Raw genomic sequence first — 21,067 nt, 5'->3', positions numbered from 1 at the left:
TTTTGATTATCAAAATCGGTTGACTGGTTTTCTTGTTATAATCAAAATACTGTAAAATCCTATCTAATTGGGGACTAGGAAAATTTGGAGCTAACCTCGTATAGGTCATAATGACTAAGTGCCTGTCGTTACATAGACTGTGTGTCTATTAACTGTGTACAAGAGCGTCGCCAGATAGGAGCAAAGATTGAATAGAATATAAGATACAAATAGATTCTAAAAATCTATTTGAAATGTTTATAATCTGTTATCGCATTTAAATAGAGAGCATGAGAGTTAAATAAAAATTTGTTATTAAAAGACTTCAAACCACTTAAATATTATAATTAGGATAATTATTAGTTAGTTTAACGTTATTTTGGAACTTAATAACACATATTATTGATGAAAATCCCTTTCGTAGTTACAAAGTTTTAACATCAAAAGTTCATAACGTAGGGTGTATGACGTAAGATGGGTTTATGAGAAAGTTGAACTTGTTCATTCATAAGTAGATAGTTATTATTATCTTTATAATTGAAGGGTTTTTTTCAAAAACGACACATGGACACAAAACATTTATGGACATGTGTCGTTTTTGAAATAAACCCTTCAATTTGTTACACGAATGAAAAAGCTCAACTCCTCCATAATTTATATTATGTTCAGTCTTTATGTGGTGCTGAAAAATATTGTAATTTTCTTTACTTTTATGTTTCTAGTTTTCAGCCTCCCCCACATTTGTCCGATAGCAACAAACTTGTATCCGTAATTTTTTATCTACTTTCTTAGCTGATATCTTTCTTATTATTACAGATAATTCGAGATAATAATTAGAGATTCTTTCTCTATCTAAAACCGGTCTTTGTCTGTCAATAAGTTAATACTAAGATCAATCTGTACTTAAACTACAAAGCGGTGGCTCTGTACTTAGATTAAATAGCTTAAAATTACCAAACTTCAAGCCTTTGTGCAATTGTTATCAAACCGATTTTTAAAAAACTATTATCACACTCGGAAAGAGCGCTCTTTAAATTTATTATATCTTAACCCGGGTTTTCGTTGGTAAATGGGTCTATCGGCGTCATGCTTAAATCGCCCTTAATATACATCCCTACACGCAAAAACGTTTAATTACTATTCCTTTAAACAAGTTTCTTATTTGATATTGGGAAAACCATAGAAGTATAGATCTATCTTATCTACAATTTGCTGCTCTTTCTAATGGTGTATAACACGCGGCTATCGCTGCTTGGTTATACAGTTTTTTCCTGGTGATATAAGAAAGTTATTCATCCCAACAATGTTTAAAAGTAGCTAAAACGTGTGAATTTGGTAATTTTTTGACCAAAAACGTCCTTGTGTAAGTCTATAACTTCATGATATACTTCTATAGTTTTCCTGATATCAAATATGTAAGAAAGTTGTTTAGAGGTAGAGCAATTAAACGTTTCTGTATATAGAGATGTATATTATAGGTGATTTAACCATGATGCTAATTGATATTGACTAACAAAAACCCGGATTAAGATATTTGAAGGAGCGTTCTTTCTGATTGTGAACACAGTTTTTTAAAATTCGGTTTGATAACAATTGCACAAGGGCTTGAAGTTTGGTAATATTAAGCTATTTTACAGAGCGGTGTTCTTCATCTTTTATTGATTTTAATATTAACATATCGGCAAACGAGGACCGACGATTTCATAAAGAAAGAATTAAGCTTTCATATGGTGCATTTAGTGTTCTGTTATCTAATAATAAGAAAGATATCAGCTAATAAAATAGATAGGAAATTGCGGATAAAAATTTGTTGTTGGAAGGTTTGTTGCTATCGTTGCTATCGTCACATCGTCAATCGGGCATTTCCACTTTCGTATTGGCCAAGGATTAAGCTTTCGAATGAGACATTGTTTATCGAAATCGGTTCACTGGTTCTCATGTTATAATTAAAATACTATACATGTAAAATTCTGTTTAATTGGGGACTAACTTCACATAGGTGTCATTATGAATAATTATGTTGTAATCTCAACAAGTTTAGTGAAAATAACTTTTTATTTAGTGCGTGGGTATAAATTAAACAATTTGAGGTTAGGATTTAATACGAGAAAATACATGGTTAACATTGCTTGTTTTGTCAGTTGTAATTGTCATTTTGTTAAATACACAGTTTGTTGCTATCGTCACACGGGCTATTTATTTATTTTTATTTTGTAACCATGTCTTTTTTAATAACTATTTTAATTTAACTAAACTACTATTAAATAAGCTACTATACTTATTTATCATTTATATTTACAACATAAAGATTGCAAAGAGCTTTCAGTCATTTGACAGATCAATTGATATACAATCCATTAACACAAAGTCTATTAATACACATTTGGTAGAAACAATTCTATCTAACGCCATTTAATTGTCGTTCTGCATCGATAGCCTAAGAAACAAGGTTTTCATCCGAAAATATGTTGTAATCTCAACAAGTTTAGTGAAAATAACTTTTTATTTTGTGCGTGGGTATAAATTAAACAATTTCAGGTTAGAATTTAATACGAAAATGCAATTTTAACATTGCTTTTAACTTCCAAAAAGAAACGTCAAATCGCAACTTTAAAGTGATTTTTCGGTAAGTACTACACTTTTCCGCACTTTTTTTTATCATTAACACATCTTTTGAGTCATTTCCTACCGATTAAAAAAAAATTCATCGATTTTTAAGAGGGACAGCTAATCTTAATATATGCCAAAGTTGTTCCCCGAGAAACAAACTTGACGTGTTTCAGGTTTTTTTTCGATCAAATCTTTCCATGACAGTTATACCCTTCAACTCGTTTTCAATGGGCCACTCTGTATTCAAATATTTTCGAAAATATTTTACATACAAAATAATCGCATCAAAATAATTTGTTCTGTAAACGAATTAATCGTGGAATAGTATTAGGAATTTTCAAAGATATTGATGCTTATACGGTGTCTCACGTAAGTGCCAAAGTACAAATGATATTAATGAGCCGAGATACACATTTCTCAATAATTATTAAAAATTACTTAAATGATTTAATTTTAAACACATTAGGCATTTACGAATATTTATCCATTGATAGCTTCTCTTCCTACCAAAATTATACAGGGTGAATGGAATTTATTTCATGTCTAGAAAAGAACAATCCAATAAAGATAAAACTTTGAGGACTTTTACAATCTCGTTGTTTACGCAATGGTGAAATAAAATGAAGTTTGTTGCAACAGTATTACCGTTGTTAACCATTTTAAGTAAAAACGATTATGATATGTACCTTTTTAATTGTAATGGTTGATAATTTTTTTTTGGTTAATAATGTTAAAAGGTAAAAGTGGAATATGTTGAAAGAGGAGTTTCACGTACCATTTGGGGCCAAATTGTTTGTAGTGCACGTAGATTTTTCTTTCCTTCTCTATCTTTCTTATAGGTGGTCGGATTTCCCTTAAACCATTTCGTTTGCTGGATACTTTCGGCGGGGTACACAAAAAATTTTGTCGTTTTTCTCGGTGCGATAAAAGCCGGAGGTTGCGGCAAGAATGGTTCTACAGTCGCAGTAAGATTTTTTTTTTTCCTTTTTATTATTTTTATTTCTTCTTGTCGCGGAAACTATTCACATTTACTAACACATAGTGTGACTGTGTATGTATGTGTCTATTTTTGTCGGCATTCCCAACCATTTTATCAATTTTTTGATATTATTGTTTAGAACATATGTTTAAACAATTTAAATACGTCTTTCTTTACTAATTGTAAAGACTTTTTTATATAAAAATGTATGTATAATTTTTTTAAGGCGGGTTTCACACCAAACATTCACTACTTTGTAAATTTCCATAGACAATAATGGTGTATTATATTGACGCATTATAATAAGAGGAAATATTAAATGCACAGTAGTAATAATAAAATGTATTTAAGAGATGCGTTTATCACCAAAGAATACATTCCTGATCCTACGCGCACTTCAAAAGCTACTTCACAAAACTAAAAAATTTAAAAATATTAAATAAACACCTTTGAATTTACATTTATTACTTGAACTAAAATTAGAACTAACACTAGAAACTTTCGGGTTTTGCCGTGCGTCTTTTAAGAAAAGGTTTGACGTTTCGGATGCCATGTTGCAACCTTCTTCAGAAACTGGTTCGAAGTGCTCACTTCAATTCATTTTCTTCCCCATTAAAAAGCAAATTAACATTTTAATCTAATAGCGCATGAATGTTTTACTCGATGATATGCATGAAAACGGTCGGTTACCGTTTTCGAGATATTGAACTTTGAAAATCACTCTTATAAATTACACAAAAATATTTTCCTCGATTAGGTTCATAATTCATCAAATTACCTATGAAAGTTTCTCATCTCTACAGCATCTCAGTTATATAACACATGTCAAAAATACAAAAATAGTTTGAATAATTTGCGCCCAAAAGGTAAATTACATAACTAATCAGATAAAGTTGTAAATTTTTAAAAGCTCGATCTATGAAGTACTACATGAATTTTGTTTAGAATTTCGAGATGAACTGAAATATGGAATAATATGCAGGGTGTTCCATTAGAGAATACGTAACTTTGTTTCGTCATAAGTTTTTGACTGACCCTGTGTACTTAATTTGTCTTTTTTTGTAATAGATTTAAAAAAACACTAAAACTTTTGTATCTTAACATTTTTCGCTAGCTATCTTACTTTAGGAGATAATCGACCGTTTCCATACATATCAGCGACCCTGTAGGTATACATGTATCTACTTAGTTTCTTTTTTTTCGAAAGTTCGTTATGCTACCAAATTCCGATCAGTCTCTTTATAGCTTGTCTTCCCTGATCTTTTATTTTTTAATGAATCTTTTCCTTCGTTGTTTAATTCTATTCCAAGATATTTATATTTATCACATTTCTCGATTTTTTCGGATATCTCCAAATCGTCTACGTTATTCCCCACACACATACATTTCTGGTTTTTGTTATATTCATTGGTTTGTCTTGAACAATGATAACCTGGCGATCTGCCAATTAGAGACTGAATACTCTATCATTTAATTCTACCCCCATTCTTCTACACTTCTTCTTCCAGTTGTTAATAATGAATGGATTTCTCAATTGGTGGCGATCCTTATTTTGATCATCGGTTTAAAGACAAACACATTGTCTACGCACGATCTACCAGCGATTTGTCCTTCATATTCTCATTTAATCGGGTCCTTTAAAATTTTTACTTAAAATTAATTAAAATTTATTTTTATAGTGCAACAAATCAATGACTCTCTTTATATCTGCACATTCTTCACTCAAACGACCTATCTAGACTGAACCAAATAAATTGCCATTATTGAGGTGAACACACTTCAAGTTCCGCTTTGAGCTATCGATAAAGAATCGTCAATCAGTTGCGGTATAGGCCGAAATCAACTCCTCAACTAAACCATGTACGTTATGGTAATACACAAATTCATCACTTCGAAACTGTTGCGGAAAGGGAATAGGATACCTTACCACCCTTTTCAATCAAGTTTTTTTCGTGCAGTATTGCTGTTAAGAGCTTAATCCTCACATTCAAAACTTTCATCGTTGTGGCCACTTCGATCTTCACCAAACTCGTATTCCCGCATTTTCAAAGACGATAATTCATTGAAAACTGCGATTGGGATTTCAGCTGAATGAAGCAGCTTATGCTCAACTAAGGTACTCTATATCTATTTATATACTACTCTATTTTAGATTTGTTTTTCTTGTTATATCCTGACATTTTCGCCATATAAAAGTAACAATCACTTGAAATGAAAATTACACATTTGGTGAGAGGCCCATGATTGTAGAGAAAAAAATTTACGTAATATAAGAAAAATAACTACAGTTTTGCAACCAGCATCCTTATTCCCTATAAAACAGCTCAAATATCAAACTTAACAAAAATTATCGTACAGATTATTCCCCAGTGTAATGCATACTTGGAAGTGTAGACAGCTATATCTAGTTTTTGGGAATTCACGTATTAAAAAATTCGAGGAAAACGTATTCCCATGTACAACATGAATTCACAGTTTGCTGAAATAAATTCTGTCGGGAACTTAATTTGTTGGGGTAATATACCACAATTGTACCACTTTTTAATCTTTGGTTTTTCTATGGACCCAAGCTAATACGCTGGAGAACACACACTCGATAGTATTAGTAAGCATATACTGTTAAAAAAACAACAAATATTTAGGGTGTACTATGTGAGCATACAGCTTTGGTGTGAAACCCGGCCTCTATTATACAGAAATTATTCAGGGCGGTCCAAAAATTACTTTGTAATACATATATGTATAGGTATGTTTCGAGTTTTAACGAAAAACGGTAGAACCCGACATTAGTCAAAACTAGAATTGGCCTGACAATTAGTTTTAATTGATGGTTTCACTTAATAAGAATAAGCTAAAATTAGAACGGATTTTAAGTTACGTTCCGTCAAAACTACTTTAATGATCTGAGAAAGAAAGTATCAAAACTAAAATTGATTAAAAGTGAAGCGTAACTTTTTTTGCGTAACTATTCCTGTAGATGACTTTCTAAAATTGAAATCAGTCCAACGTTGTATTAACTGGTTTTGACGGGAGAAATCATATATTGGCTGATTTCGGGTTTTAGCGATAACATCTAAAATAATTCGAAGGAATTTGGTATATTTCGGAGGTAGATATTTTAATTGTATTAAATTGTTTTAGTTAGAAACCTAACTAATTGTAAGAGGTCATAAACAAGAATTTATCGCTCTAAAATTATATAACGGTGTGTGTTGTCTGTTTGGCTAATTGTGGTTAATTTGACCGAAAAGATCGCCGGTCTGGAGATGGACTTGAGACACATCCCGATGGTAATAGCATGTCTAATGGCGATCTACCTAGCCAGATCGAACATCTCAGTTATATTCACCGGCGGTGTTGGGAAAAACGGATCAACAGTGGCAGTAAGATCGCTCCACTGTCAACCTCTGTCATTTGTTTTATAGAAATACATTTCTAGAAATTTCATTATTATTATTGATAGTTATTATAAATTCCCCTGTATACTGTTCTCCTTTCGATCATTTCTTTATTTTTAAATATTTACTTCCATTTTGTTTCGCAACAGTTGCAATTCTTGCTTTGTATTAATATTTTTGTTAACAAATTTATGTTAGTTATTGGATGTACATACTGATTGTTGTTTGCTTTTTGTGATGACGGTGATTAAAGTATGCATGGTGATTAAGTAGTGTAAAATATAATTTGAATAGTTAAAGTTAGTTTGGTTTGGTTGTAAATGTTGTAATAAAATACACTTTATGTCCGACTGTGCCTGATTATTGATTATTAAATTAAAACATAAACTTGTAAATAACTTGTAAATTTTAATCATTGCAGTCGGATATAAATTTTATAATTAGGCTTTATGAACTCATCCAAAATTATTGACTTTGTTCATTAAGCTCATCCTTTATAAACTTGGTATTCGTCCATAAAGACCTAACTTATGAAATATGTAATGAATTTAATATCTATTTTAAATGTGAATTTTGTTAATTTCAAAAGTCGATTTTATAATCTATATTTCATATTTTAAGAATATGTATGTTAGTTACTACGTCTTTTGTTATGAAATCGATTTTTCTTTACTATTAGTAAATCAGTTCTAAGATATTTTTTTTGACTAGGGAACTAGCGTATTATCTCCTATAATTCCATTCTCGGCTGTACTCCTGCCAGCTTTTATAATATACAAGAAATCAGTGGATCACATCTACGAAGAACATCCGGCCCTTTACATTTTAGCTTTTGGTATGGTAGCCGCTAAAGTAACAAACCGTTTAGTGGTAAGTACCAATTTTTAGTAAATATAAACTACATCTGTACTTATTGAGAACGACCCCTAATTTTCAAAGAAAGTACTGTGTGGGAATATAAATAATCAAAAAGGTTTATTAATTATATGCTATAATATCAAAATGTAGCAATGACAATATTTTTATTGTTATTGCGAAACTGTTTAAGATTTCAAGTATGACAGTTACGTTCTTCTTGATCTTCGTAATTACTACCTTATTGCGGCACCAGCTAGACTTTCTCTATAGGCCGTTCACAAATGTTCGCCACGGTTCTGAACATAGACACAAACATAACATTCGCATATGCCGCGTACCACTGCCGCGCAGACATTCTTTGATATGTACAAACTTGCGCGCAGCAGAATTGTGTCCTGTGAACTTGCGCCCTATCTTTGGACACACCTTACTCTTTTCATAATATTTTCGATTCTCGTCATTGAGCTCGGAAATAGCCCGTGACGTGTTGGCATAGACGTAAGATTTTAGAAAACCCTAGAGGAAAAAATCGCTCGGGAATAAATCGGTTGACATTGGAATTTTGCGAGATAAAATCTAAACTAAAATAAATAAACTGCTAAAATCGGCATTTCCTTCATTTTGTTCGCCCAATCAACTTCTTGACAGAGCTTTGATCTGTTGGTTTGAGCTCCTGGACCACGTGAACCTTGTTGGGATGAAGATGCGTACTTCTCGAAAACTAAAGTTGTTGTAAGCGATGTTTTGCCGATACGTCGAGACATAGGGACTTTAATAATTTATAATCGACCCAGTCTATTCAAATTTATTAATCACTCTTCGAATCGTAGACACATTTGGACACTTTTACGATTGAAAAATCATCGAAGCTTGCGAGGTTTTAACTTTCTCCATTTTTGTAATGGCTTTTCTCTTAAACCCACTCTTTCTTTGTTACTGACGCAAAGTTATCTGTTCGGATATTTACATTTGTGATGTCATCGTCGAAATCCGCATCTTCGCAATCAGTTTCGATTTTTTAAGTAAATTATTCCTTTTCTTACTCTGGAAATTGATGAATGCCTTTGGACATATCTAATCACACGGGTTCTAGGAGTTGATAACATAGCTACCGTTGAATTCTTGGTTGACATTCTCGGCCAATGTATTTGTCACTTTTTTGTTCATTAAATCTTTCCAAATTGTTGCAAACTCGAACACGTCACCTTTCAGGAGCTTCGGTTTACGTCCGCGTTATAAAAAATACAAACTTTCTTCGTCAGTGTAAAGAACGCTGTTTTCTTGCAATGATACGAAATCCACTCATCCAAAATGTTCCAGACACGTTAAAATACATTTATGTCCTTCATAACTAGTAAGAAACAGCCTAATAACGTAAGTAAGAATTATGGACTAGGTAACGGGTTCTACTTTCCTTTCGTTTCAGGGTTTAGAATTATTTGCGAAACGTCGAAATTTATCATTAATTATTAAGTTTTTGATCCCATGCGACTTGCGTTTAAACGCACTTTCTTCAGAATCTAGATACGATCTTCCCTTGTGTATTAGATTTTAGAATAAAATCTGCATGTTCACTAGCGATTAATTAGGTAAGCATTGGCGAGATGAGGTACACAAATATAATCCGTACTTCACGCCTTTGTGAAAAGAATCATTTGTATCTTTTGAAGATTAACAGGGAGAGAAACTGTTTCCTTTCCGTGTGGCAACACAGAATCAATTCATTTTATGTATTGTTATATACAGGTGTCCCGTATCTTCCGCATCAGAGCATTGTCTGTATATTGTTAGCAAATTTTTAATAACCAGAATATAAAGTAGGGCGCACTTAGAAAACAAAGACACTCCTACAAAACACTTTATTACGCAAGACGTAAATATTCGAATGGCGATTGACACGGGTCCGAACTAAGAATGCATCTTTTTGGAAACTGACAGCGGTTCGAGCGACGAGAGGCCTTGAATAAACAAATAGCAGGTATGCACTCATTCCCTCTACACATAAACAGAATGAGCGGGTACAGTCTGAATCATGAAAAATATCAAATTAAATAACAATTTTTAAAAATCTTTAAATTAAAACACCTAATTGCTAATACGGTCAATCCTGACTAGCTTTGCTCTCGAAGCTACTCCGTGAAAGCAACGTTCTTCGGATCCTGCGAGTCCTTCGGATTGTCAATGTTTGAAACAGCTTCTTGGCTCATTCTACTTTTACTGAAATACCCAATTACATGTATATTTCCTTCATCTTTCTGAATTAGCATAGCTCCGAATCCCGTGGAATCGGCATCTGTGTTAAGTTCTGTTTTCAATTTGGCGTCAAACACAGATAGCAATGGTTTCGAAGTCAAGCAGTCTATAACGTATTGTCTCCCAGCCTCTTGTTTTTAATTCCAATTAAAAGGTTCGTCTTTCTTCGTCAGCTTAGATATTGCAGCAGTACGTGTTGCAAAGTTAGGAATAAACTTTCTGAAATAGCCATCCAAACCCATAAATTGCCTTACTGTTGTTGGTGAGTTGGTAGTCACTATTGCTTTAACCTTGCGACGACTCGGCTGAATACCAGCAGCTGATATCTCCCAACCTAAGTACTCAATTTCGTTTTGAAGAAAATGGCATTTGTGCACGTTTAATGAAAATCCAGCATTTTGTAAAGCGTTAAGAACCGTTTCCAAATAGTGTAAACCCTCTGCGATTGTTGTTGATGGTATTAGTATATCATCAAGATAAACAAGCGTAATTTTGTCCTTTAATCTTCCTAAAGCCTTATTAACTGCGCGTTATGGGATAAGACGATACCGATTATACGTCGCGTCGTATCGTATAGTCGGGACGAAGCACTCGATAGGTGCCATTCGTGGAAAGTACGGGGTTTTGTTTATTGTTTTTTATTTACTATTACGTTTATTGTTTACTATTAAAAAGTTATAGACATAAAATTCCATTGAAAAATTAAAATGTAAATAATTCCAAAACCGATTTATTTAGAGAAAATACAAAAGCACGTTTTCTGCGTAAAAATAAATTCCTTAAACCAAGTATATGTTTATTAAAATTTCTTGGTTATTCACGTCCACACAGCACGTTTTCTGAATATTATGCATTCCAATATTAGAAACACTATTATGTAATATCCATATAGTTTTACATGTTTTTCTTTACATTTTAAATAGGTAGCTCATATGACGAAAAGTGAAATGGACTACATGGACTGGTCCTTGCTCGGTCCAGCAATGTTGTTCCTCAACCAATACTTCAACGTGTTCATACCGGAATATTACGTTCTATGGTTGTGTTTGGTAAGTCATAATCATTTGCAATATTATTAAAAGTAAAATTGTAAAAATTTAAAAAGTTAAAAACCGGTATAAAAAAGATAGGCAATGTGAAAGTACAAAAAATAGAATTAGTACTTTTAAATTATTTTTTCGAAAACTGCTATTAAAAGTTGACTTTTGCGTAGTACTTAGCGACCGTCAAAACGATAGTTTTTTGTCAACAGGACGTAAAAGACTTTTTTGTAATTCGCTACGGTAATGGAAGCTATAACAGTACTCAAACGGGTGCTGTAATGAGACTCCTTACAGCATCCGATGTTGTAATGAGATTTTAGTAACATTTTATGGAACCAGTTCAAGTTGGTGACATTGGGTCATTAATTTTTCTAGTTGTCAATGTGACAATTTTTGTCTATGGTTGTTTAAACACGTAGTATCGAATACAAAGTCCACAATGATGTGGACATTGACTCTGAGCAATTTCTCTTATTTTGGGAGGTGTACATCAAACATTTTTTTCAGGTGAATATATTTTGTGTTTTGACAGTTTCTAATTGTCAATTCAAAGTTTCTATTTTCAAGTGTTCCGGTGTTACCAACTGCTACATACCTATTTCCCTACATTGCCAAAATTTACTTTATTTTTGTTAAAAAAAAGTATAAAAACGCGAATTACAAAAAATAGCATAAAAAACACGTTTCATAAGACTTAAAGCACTCATTCATTAAAAAACTCGTGGCTTCGCCACTCGTTTTTCAACTTGAATTCGTGCATTTCAAGCGTGTCTTACGAAACTTGTTTTTTAATATACTATTACGTTCAGCTACGACAATCAAAGAATTTGATACTATTAATTGTTAATTTATTGTTATGAACAAATTATAAACACAAAATAATCAACATTTAATTGTTTTATCATTTCATTTCACGTTTAAATGTAAATTTATAATAGTACATTTGTTCAATAAGTGAGGTTAAATCGATGTGACGTTAAGTTTTTGACATAACATTAAATGAATTCTAAATGTCATTATACAGAATTTGGTCTTTTTATTAATTTATAACTTTAGAATAAGCAGTTTTCGAAAAAATGTTGTTTGATACACGACAGCGAAATTCTCTTGCATTCGAGAACGAAAGTTTTTTTTGCGAGCTTTAGCGAGCAAAAAAAATCGTTCGAGAATATACAAGATAGCGAAATATTCGCTATCTTGTATCAAAAATAACTATTGTGTTCTCATAGTTTGTACTGATAATACAATAAAATTATAAGAAAACCGTATATGTTATGGAATAATACCGTTTAATTTATGAATCTAGAACTACGTTTTATGTGTTTTTGTGGTTTACTAAATTCGAATCCGTGACCGAAATGAAAATATCGTTTCGTGTACACCGAAGCACATAGGAAGAACAATTTCGGTGAACGGTGAACGGTGAACTTGACGGGCCTCTTGAGGTTCCTGGAATCTTCCTTAACCCTCTTCATCGGATCTAAAACAGACGGAAAATATATTAGTTAATATTCGCTAAATTAGCGATATCGGAAGTGGATTTGGAAAGGACAGTCGGGTTCCCGGATCGTCAGACGAGAAGCAGCCTTGGCCGTTTATGGCGAAGGTGTTCAACGTCGTAATCCGTTAATCCCGCTAGGAGGGGATTTGGGTGGTCTTCGAGCCGCGTAAACTCGGTACTGGCTTTGTTAAGAATGAATTCCTCGATGGTCACCATCTGGGAATCATTGTGCAGTGTCGCATTACTGACAAACCAAGGAGCATCGAATGCCATCCTTAGGACTTTGTTCTGAACCACTTGGAGTTTTTGCAGGTGCGAGTGCGCGGCGTAACCCCAGACTGAAGAAGCGTATGCCATCGCAGGTCTGATAACCGCTTAGTAGAGTCGAATCTTCCGGAGAGGATCCAACTTACTTCGGCGATTTATCAGAGCATACAGATTGACCAGAGCTACAATTTCGGAACAATTTCGGTGAAATAAGCAGTTAAAAATACCGGCAGAAGCCCGTTCTGGTTCTGGTAGGCCATCGGCAAGTGACGAGCTTATAGAGACTATACAGGAGAGTTACCTAAGGAGTCCTAAAAAAACTGCTTGTGCGTGTGCTCGATAACGTTTAGAGGTGTGTAGGGCAACAAATGGAGACCACATCGAATTTCACCAAACAGGTATGAAACTAGGAGAGTTTTCCTTTTATTTGGTGAAGATTGCTTTGTTGCTTTCCTGTGACCGGTCAAAAGTGAACCATAACTTTACGGATACATTGCACCTATTCCGAACATAGGTGGTACAAAATAAAACAACGCAGAACTAAGAAGTTAGTTACTCGCGCAAAGGAGTAGATATGGAACGAGTTTGGTAAGAAGTTGGGAGAACAAAGAAACAACGATCAAAAACTGTTTTTCCGAGCTATTAAGAATCTTAGAGAGGACAGGAAGATGTTACAACATTTTGAAGAACTACTACAGGCACAGGCTTAACAAAAGACCAAGAAACAGATTAAACAGAAGGTACTGAAGTCATGAAAGCAGTGAAACTATTAAACTTAAGCGTAGGACTAAAGATAATTGAAAAAGGGTTAAGAATATTTATAGAAGCGCAATTGTTGGAGTTGACACAGCGGATTTCGAAATGGTAGAACTACACAAGATCATGTATTTGTACTCAAAGAAATAATCAGTTGCAAAATAACAGTAGCAGGTCTAGATTATAGCAACATAGAAGAAAGAAAGCATTTGACCACGTAACAAGGAAAAAAACTGTGGGCGTGCCTAAGAAGACAGGTTGAAGGTCTAAAACTTGTAAGAACGGTAAACAAAATGTGTTGCAATCGGGTCATAAGCAACAACCAAACATCAGAAAAATTTGTCATTAATGAAGGAGTAGCAAAATTACGATTTGTTGGCAGGAGAAATTTTACAACGATGAAAATTACTGAATGTGTTTCGCCGATTATATTAGCGGAATCATAAGAAGAACTCAATAGCTGGAAGCCTTAACAACTGGAATAATATACACACTATGAACGGGATGAAGATGAATAAAGTAAAAACAAAGGTAAAGGTAATCTCAAAAGTTGACGAAAAAAATAACGTACAACTATACAAATAAGGAGAAGAATAACATAAGAGCGGCAAAAATGAAATAGCTACGAGAGGCCCTTGAAGTCACGAATTCAATATAAAATCTATTGAACGATATCTACAAGAATTTTCAATCTGTAACAATCCTTGTGTCGCGTACTGTATATTAATTAATAAACTGATTATGTGATTTAAGTAATAAATTTCTAGAGAACCAAACATATTTCTTAAATTAGTCTTTTCTATGTATAAACTATCAACATAGTTTATTTGCCAATTTAACTATTTATGTTGTATTTTTATTACAGATATGGGTTACTTTCGACCTATACAGATATTGTTACCAAATATGTCACGAAATATGCGACCACTTACACATCGAACTATTCCGGATACCATACCTGGGGGGGTCGCAACAGCAGCAACGAACAACTAGAGGGCAATTTCAGCCGCAATCAACCACTAACACCATCTCTACTGAGAAGAACGGTATGAATGCTAAGTCTAAAAAATCACGTAATAAATATCATTAAGAAGAAAACAAAACAATTTTTGTAAAGTCTGAGATATATTAAGGACCAGATTCATAATCAAACTTTAAATTTAATTGTTCCATTCATTCACACCAGTACTCACCCAACTCAAAATAGTGCAAGAATTCAATTTGTAGACTTTGATTGATTACACATTTTTGGCTGGCTGAAGCAAGTTTTGATTATTTTGTAGTATTCCATGTAGAACCTCATAGATTTTCATGTTGAAATTTAATATTAAAGAAATTTGTTTTGTTAACAATAACGATAGCCAAAATTATAGTCTGCATTATTACTCTTTGTTTTTTGCTAAGAATTTATTGAATCGCAAAGTAGTATTGCTAATATTTATTGAAATTAAGGTGTACACTTTTTCAGACTGGCAGTGTCACCATTTTGTAATATGTTTCTACATAGGATTTCAATTTTATTATTTATTTTTTAGTCATTTTGTAAGGGTGTGTCCAAACATAGAGCGGCATTCAAACGTGGCATACGACATTACCTAGCGCTCGCGAACATTTTTAGTAAGTGCGTGGCGTGTCTATGCCGCGCAAACATTCTTTGGTATATTCAAATTTGTGCACTGCAGAATTAATGTTTGGACCCACCTTTAAAGGAAGCTATCTAGTATATCATTAAAGGTATAGTTTTGATTAGATAGTTTATCTTTAGCTAATCGCGTTAAGCAATTTAAAAAAAATAAGTTTGGGTTGAAAACCCCGTTAAAGTGAATTTTAAATTTAAATGAAACTTGATTATGAAACTGGTGTTAAACAAGAAAATTTCAATATTTCACTTTATGAGGTGGTCGGGGTAACACGTTAAAGTGAACTTTAAAATTTTAAGTTGTTTTGAAACTGGGCTTAAAGAAATTGAAGATAATAGGTGAAAAGCTGTATGTGCGGAATGTTTATTTTGATTTGAAAATATTCTTAAAGATATGTTTTTATAAGATTTTAGTTGTTTTTTTATTGAGGAAAGTTTTCTATTCCATATAAACATTCTGTATATGCTTAAATAAATAAATTAAATTAATTGTTCGTTGCATTCGCAAGCAAATTAAAAAAAAAAAATGTGATTAAGTATTTGGGACAAATTCTTGATCAAAGTATTGTGGACATGAAATTAGTTTGGAACGTTTGAAACAAGAAATTACATTAAACCTTTTATTATTTTTTTTTTGTATAAGGTAGGTGTATGTTCTCTTTTAATAAGAAGAAAATGATGTTTAATTGTAATATGTAATGTATGAATTTAAAAAGTTTTTTTCTAATTTATAGGAATCTATTTTCATTGTAAATAACCTTCCTTTTTATCTGTAACAATATGTTCCCAATTTAAGAAAACAATATAGATTATTTTGAATATGATGAATTTAAAAAGATTGATTTTATTGCCTTGCCAATACGTTTACGATGATTTTTCCTGTAAATTATAAGTGATTAATATTCAATAATAAACGATTGTATTAAAGAATAACACTAATCTAAATTAACCTGATGTGTATTAATTATGAGAAGCGCTTAGGAATAGATTATGTAAGTTACTGTGAATAGATATTGTAAATCTAAAGGTTGTTGGCAGTGACAATAAGTGATTAATTAGGATAATAAACACGATTATTAATAAACCAAAATAAGTTAAATACTAAACGAACAATTTTTAAGCTTAACATTAAAATCTAATTTTTTTTCAAAAACTTATCGAGATATTAAAAATGATTCCGCATTACAAATTTTAATAAATAATTTTAGATAAACTTACAAAATATGTTTTCTTTACTTTTCATAATCAAATTACATCTAGTTTTAAAAAGTATTTTTTGTTAAAACTTAACATAGTTCAGCACAACATAATATTTATTAATGTGCTTCAAAAAAAAGTCGACATGGTTTGGCTCAAAACTCGCAACACGATATCTCAACTCGTTGAAAAATTTACCTCTCTATGCGGCCTCTCTATAACGACTTTTTTAACCTTATAGTACCCTATTTTGTTTTACGGCCTAAACTCTGTAATTCCCCTAATTTGGTTTAACCGTCTGAGCTCGTAACAGTCAGGAGTAGATGCGTTATCTGCCGGAGAATAAAGGACGGAGCTCATTTCTTTGTAAGGATGTGTCCACGCTATAATCCACACATCGCGCGGCAGCAACAGGCGGCGTTCGCAGGACACTATTCTGCTGCGCGCAAATTTGGACGTAGATACAATGTCAACCACTGGGTCTCGGCTGCAAGCGACTTTGATAAAAAAATTCTTTACATTGTTAAAATATTATATTGAAATATTTTATTATCAATATAATAATAACGAGGCCGTATAACGAGGTATGAATGTATAGAATAATTATTGCTCAAAATAATAATTTGTGTAGAGAATCATTATGCTGCTCTTTTAGCTTTTTCCACACTACACAAAAGTTCGTCTGGAATAACCGGTTGTTGATCAACATGTAATAGTACTTATAACTCGTCAAAATCTTTTAAATTACCAAAAATACAAAGATAAGTTGAAGTAATATTTTAAATTATGGGGTTACGATCGTTTGTTGTAGGGTTTTACGAAGCGGAATTGAGAACAAACACTTTAAGTACCGCGAACACGGATCTGACAACAATTTTAAGTACCACGTAAAAAAGGATAATGACAAACTGAAACAGAAATTAAAATAAATTAAGAAACTAATAATAACAGATTATGTAATAATAAAAAATCTATAAAAATTGATTATGTCTTTTATTACTTAAGCGTATTGTTTAACCCTTTCAAGCGTTTTATTTAATTTATTCCATAATTTTGCCGCACATTATAGTATATGATCAGAAAATGGACCTTTTTTTAGACTTCATCATGGTAGTAATGATACGTTTAACAAGGTTTCCTGTAAAATAAAAACACGAGGGATCTAACCAGAACATTTGAAAGCCACGAAGGTCTACGACATGCAGATGGACTCTCCTTTTAACATTACCTTGGAAAAGGTAGTAACAGATGCAGGTTACTGAACATTGAAAATATGAAAAAAACGGGGTAAAGGAAGCCGTTACAAGGTTAAAAACGCAGGCGGAGAAGATCAATTTTACAAAGACCAAGTATACAGTGTCCGCCAAAAAGTCAGCAACACCCGTTATTTTGTGTTCCATTGCATCTAAGTTTCTGAAATTTATTTGATATTTTATTTATATTGCCGTTGAAAAATTTTAAACATAGCTGATAATTTTTGGATATAACAAAAGTTGTATTTTTTTAAATTCAAACTATATTTGAATGATGTATCGCACGCATGATATATCTGCAGAAAATAAGCGTTATTTTTCAATTCTAAAATATTAAAGATTTAAATTTTTAATTATAGTAGGCGAGGAAAACGCTAAATGCTACTTAGTTACTATAGCAACGTGAGTTTACTTGTTATTTAATTCATGAATTTTGCGAAACGAGTCTCCCGTTTCAGAAGTTCCGCATTATACAGGATGTCAGATAAATAACGTCCCAAGCTGTACTCGGTCATTTACATTCCGATTTTCATGAGCGAGCTATCAAATGAAATGGTTTGATGAATACTATGATTCATGCTACAGATAAACTTTCTCCAACACCATCTTCAATTTCAAGCGATTATCAACTTTTGATTTTCAAATTGCTCGGTATGTTTTCCTTCACGTTATTAGATAGAGATTTTTTCCTGAACGCATTGCTGTACAATACATTAATATTAATTGTAATTTTAGCAGAGAAAGACAATTAAAATATTTTACGAACATTGTTTTAGTCACTTCTATAATACTGTAGTGAAAAAAATAATCATTTACAACTGCTTCAGGTATTGAAATATCATTTGCTGTTTAAAATGGACTGTTTATTAGCAGCCGATCTCCTATTGGACGACTTTAAACAACTCCCCTGCGATTATAAACATTTCGAAAAAATGTTATTAGAAAAATTGCTTCACAATCATGTATCCTTCAACCGTATAATGCTCTGATCCTGAAGCACAGACCATTTCGGAATATCGAAATGTGTGAAATATCTCCTGCATAGAGAAAGAAGCTGATCATGTGGAAATTTAATATTTCAATTGTATTATTTATATCTTTTTGTTTATTGTTGTGTTTGTATTAATTTATATTTATTGATTACATGTTCAAAAGTTTCCAGTAAAAAGAGATTGTTTACTTTTTTGTACTTAATTTTGTTTCACGAAAATAATTGTTCATTTGACAATGAGGCGGTACGTACTTTGTATTTATTGGTGTACAATTTCCGACATAGTATTTCTTATGATCTTATTAACTTTCCTTATAAGTTAATAACTGTAACAGATAGGTGTACGGACCTCTTTTAATAAGTTGTAGAGAATTAAATTCTCTACAATTATTTGATAGCCTAATAACAAATGGGGTTCCATTTATAATTTTCAATTCTATGTATTATTTTCAATGATAATTCAATTTTTGACCAGCTTGTATAAGATAGATCTGTACAACTAACCACGTTTTATTTGTGAACACTTGAAGCGTAATTATACAAATTTTAAATTTTGTTGCTTATACTGTGGCTGAGAAATACTATTAAAAATAAACACACATTGATAACTGCTAAAATAAAATGAAAATAACTGAAGAACGAAAAGTTCTAGATATCAATAATCCTTATCAAAGTTAACCTATTTTTGTATGTAGGGTCCCGTATCTTCTGCATCAGAGCATTATACGGTTGTAGGATACATTACTCTGAAGCGATCTTTCTAATAAATTTTTATCGTAATGTTTATAATAACCGCACGGGAACTGTTTAAAGATGCCAATAGCGGATTCACGAAAAAAGTTTGTTTCTCTTTCCGTGTCGAATGTATTAAGTTACGATCTCCGAAGGCGTTTCCTTAAGATTTTGTTGAATCGTTATTGGACGAAAACAGTTCGTTTAAACAGTTCCCGTGCGGTTATTATAAATAGTGATCGGCCGATACCGATATAAATATCAAATTTTGCAGATAATCGGTATCGGCAAAATTTTGCCGATAAATATCGGTATACCTATTTAAGATTAACTGTTTTATATTATTATTTGAAAGTAAAAACCCATTCAACATTTTTTTTATATTAAACAACTAGAAATTATTTCTTTTTAATTTTTATTAATTGTTGGTCAATGAAAAAAACACGTTTTTACCAACCTAACCCGTAGAGGTTTCATTTTCATACAAAAATTCACATAATGCTAAGAGTAGCGTCACTTTCTCATAAAAATCTAGTCTTACGATTCAAGAATCGGGCCTCAGGAGTTACAGGATGGAAAACACAAAAACAAGTTAAAAAAACAAAAAGGAACAAGTTCAACTATTTTCAGCAAATATTAATATGTATAGTACATAGTTTGTTTACATAAAGGTTGCAAGAAATGCATGACGCTAATAATCAAAATTTAATTTCTTTAAATTGCGATTGGGATAAGAAAATGTGGTGCCGATACCGATATTATATCGGTAACTAAAATATCGGTATAGGCAAAAAAAATCTGTATCGGCCGATCATTAATTATAAACATTTTGGCAAAAATGTTATTAGAAAGATCGCTTCAGAATAATGTATCCTACAACCGTATAATGCTCTGATGCGGAAGATACACAGGATGTCTCTGTATAGAATTTGAATATGTAATAAAAACTATAAAAAATAACGGTATTGTGGTCTACTGTTGGTGAACCGGAAGTACCTACCATCTTGAAAATACTTTAGATCGAAATGAACATGGTAAGTTCATTCATAAACTAAATTTCAGATACGTAGATGCAATGGAACAAAAAAATATCATTACCCTGTCCTGTGCCTCCTCAGTTTGTAGCATGCACGCAAAGAAGTGTTGCAGTAAATAATTTGAATCTCATTCTTATTGTGCATATCCCCTGAAATCACTAACTTCGCCTACCAATTCGTTTTGTCAGTAAACAGTCCCAGTGCAGTAAATCGTATAGCTCTTTGTTTACAGAAACTTTCTAGGTCTAGTGTTAGTTTTAGCAACAATGTATAATCTAAAATATTATAGTTAATATTTTTATAGGATTAAAAATGAAGAAAACAAAAACAACTTTTCGGCGGTAAAATCGCTTTAATTAAATGTCTGAAATTTTATAATTTAATGAAAATAAATTTGCCGATCGCATAAAAAAGAAAAACAAAATAGTATCACTTAGAAAGAATGAACGTCTATTATATTTTATTTTTTAGTTTAAATATCTAGGGTTCATCGATACTGAAAAGGTAAAAACGAACCGTGTTACATAAACCTTATTGGAAAGAAGAACAAAAAGAAAACCTACTTATACATTGT

The 21,067-nt window shown here is 32.2% G+C and overlaps 1 protein-coding gene across 5 annotated transcripts in view; it reads left to right on the top strand.

Moving 5' to 3' along the window:
- The window catches only part of LOC111429372 (choline/ethanolaminephosphotransferase 1 bbc), a 41,646-nt gene extending 24,182 nt beyond the window's left edge, over window positions 1-17,464 (top strand). For 2 of the 5 annotated variants that reach the window (XM_023065269.2, XM_023065268.2), the window contains 5 exons: window positions 3,429-3,554; window positions 7,678-7,836; window positions 11,001-11,126; window positions 14,510-14,690; window positions 17,292-17,464. In XM_023065269.2, coding sequence (XP_022921037.2) covers window positions 3,429-3,554; window positions 7,678-7,836; window positions 11,001-11,126; window positions 14,510-14,690; window positions 17,292-17,371 — 672 coding nt within the window. In that variant the 3' untranslated portion in view covers window positions 17,372-17,464. Of the gene's footprint in view, window positions 1-3,428; window positions 3,555-6,819; window positions 6,952-7,677; window positions 7,837-11,000; window positions 11,127-14,509; window positions 14,691-17,291 lie in introns of all 5 variants that reach the window. The other 3 variants (XM_023065266.2, XM_071200648.1, XM_023065267.2) reach the window with 2 other exon arrangements.
- Window positions 17,465-21,067: the final 3,603 nt, after the last annotated feature.

This window comes from Onthophagus taurus, chromosome 11, assembly GCF_036711975.1.
Source record: "Onthophagus taurus isolate NC chromosome 11, IU_Otau_3.0, whole genome shotgun sequence".
NCBI lineage: Eukaryota > Metazoa > Arthropoda > Insecta > Coleoptera > Scarabaeidae > Onthophagus > Onthophagus taurus.
This window is presented reverse-complemented; position numbering and strand designations above follow the sequence as displayed.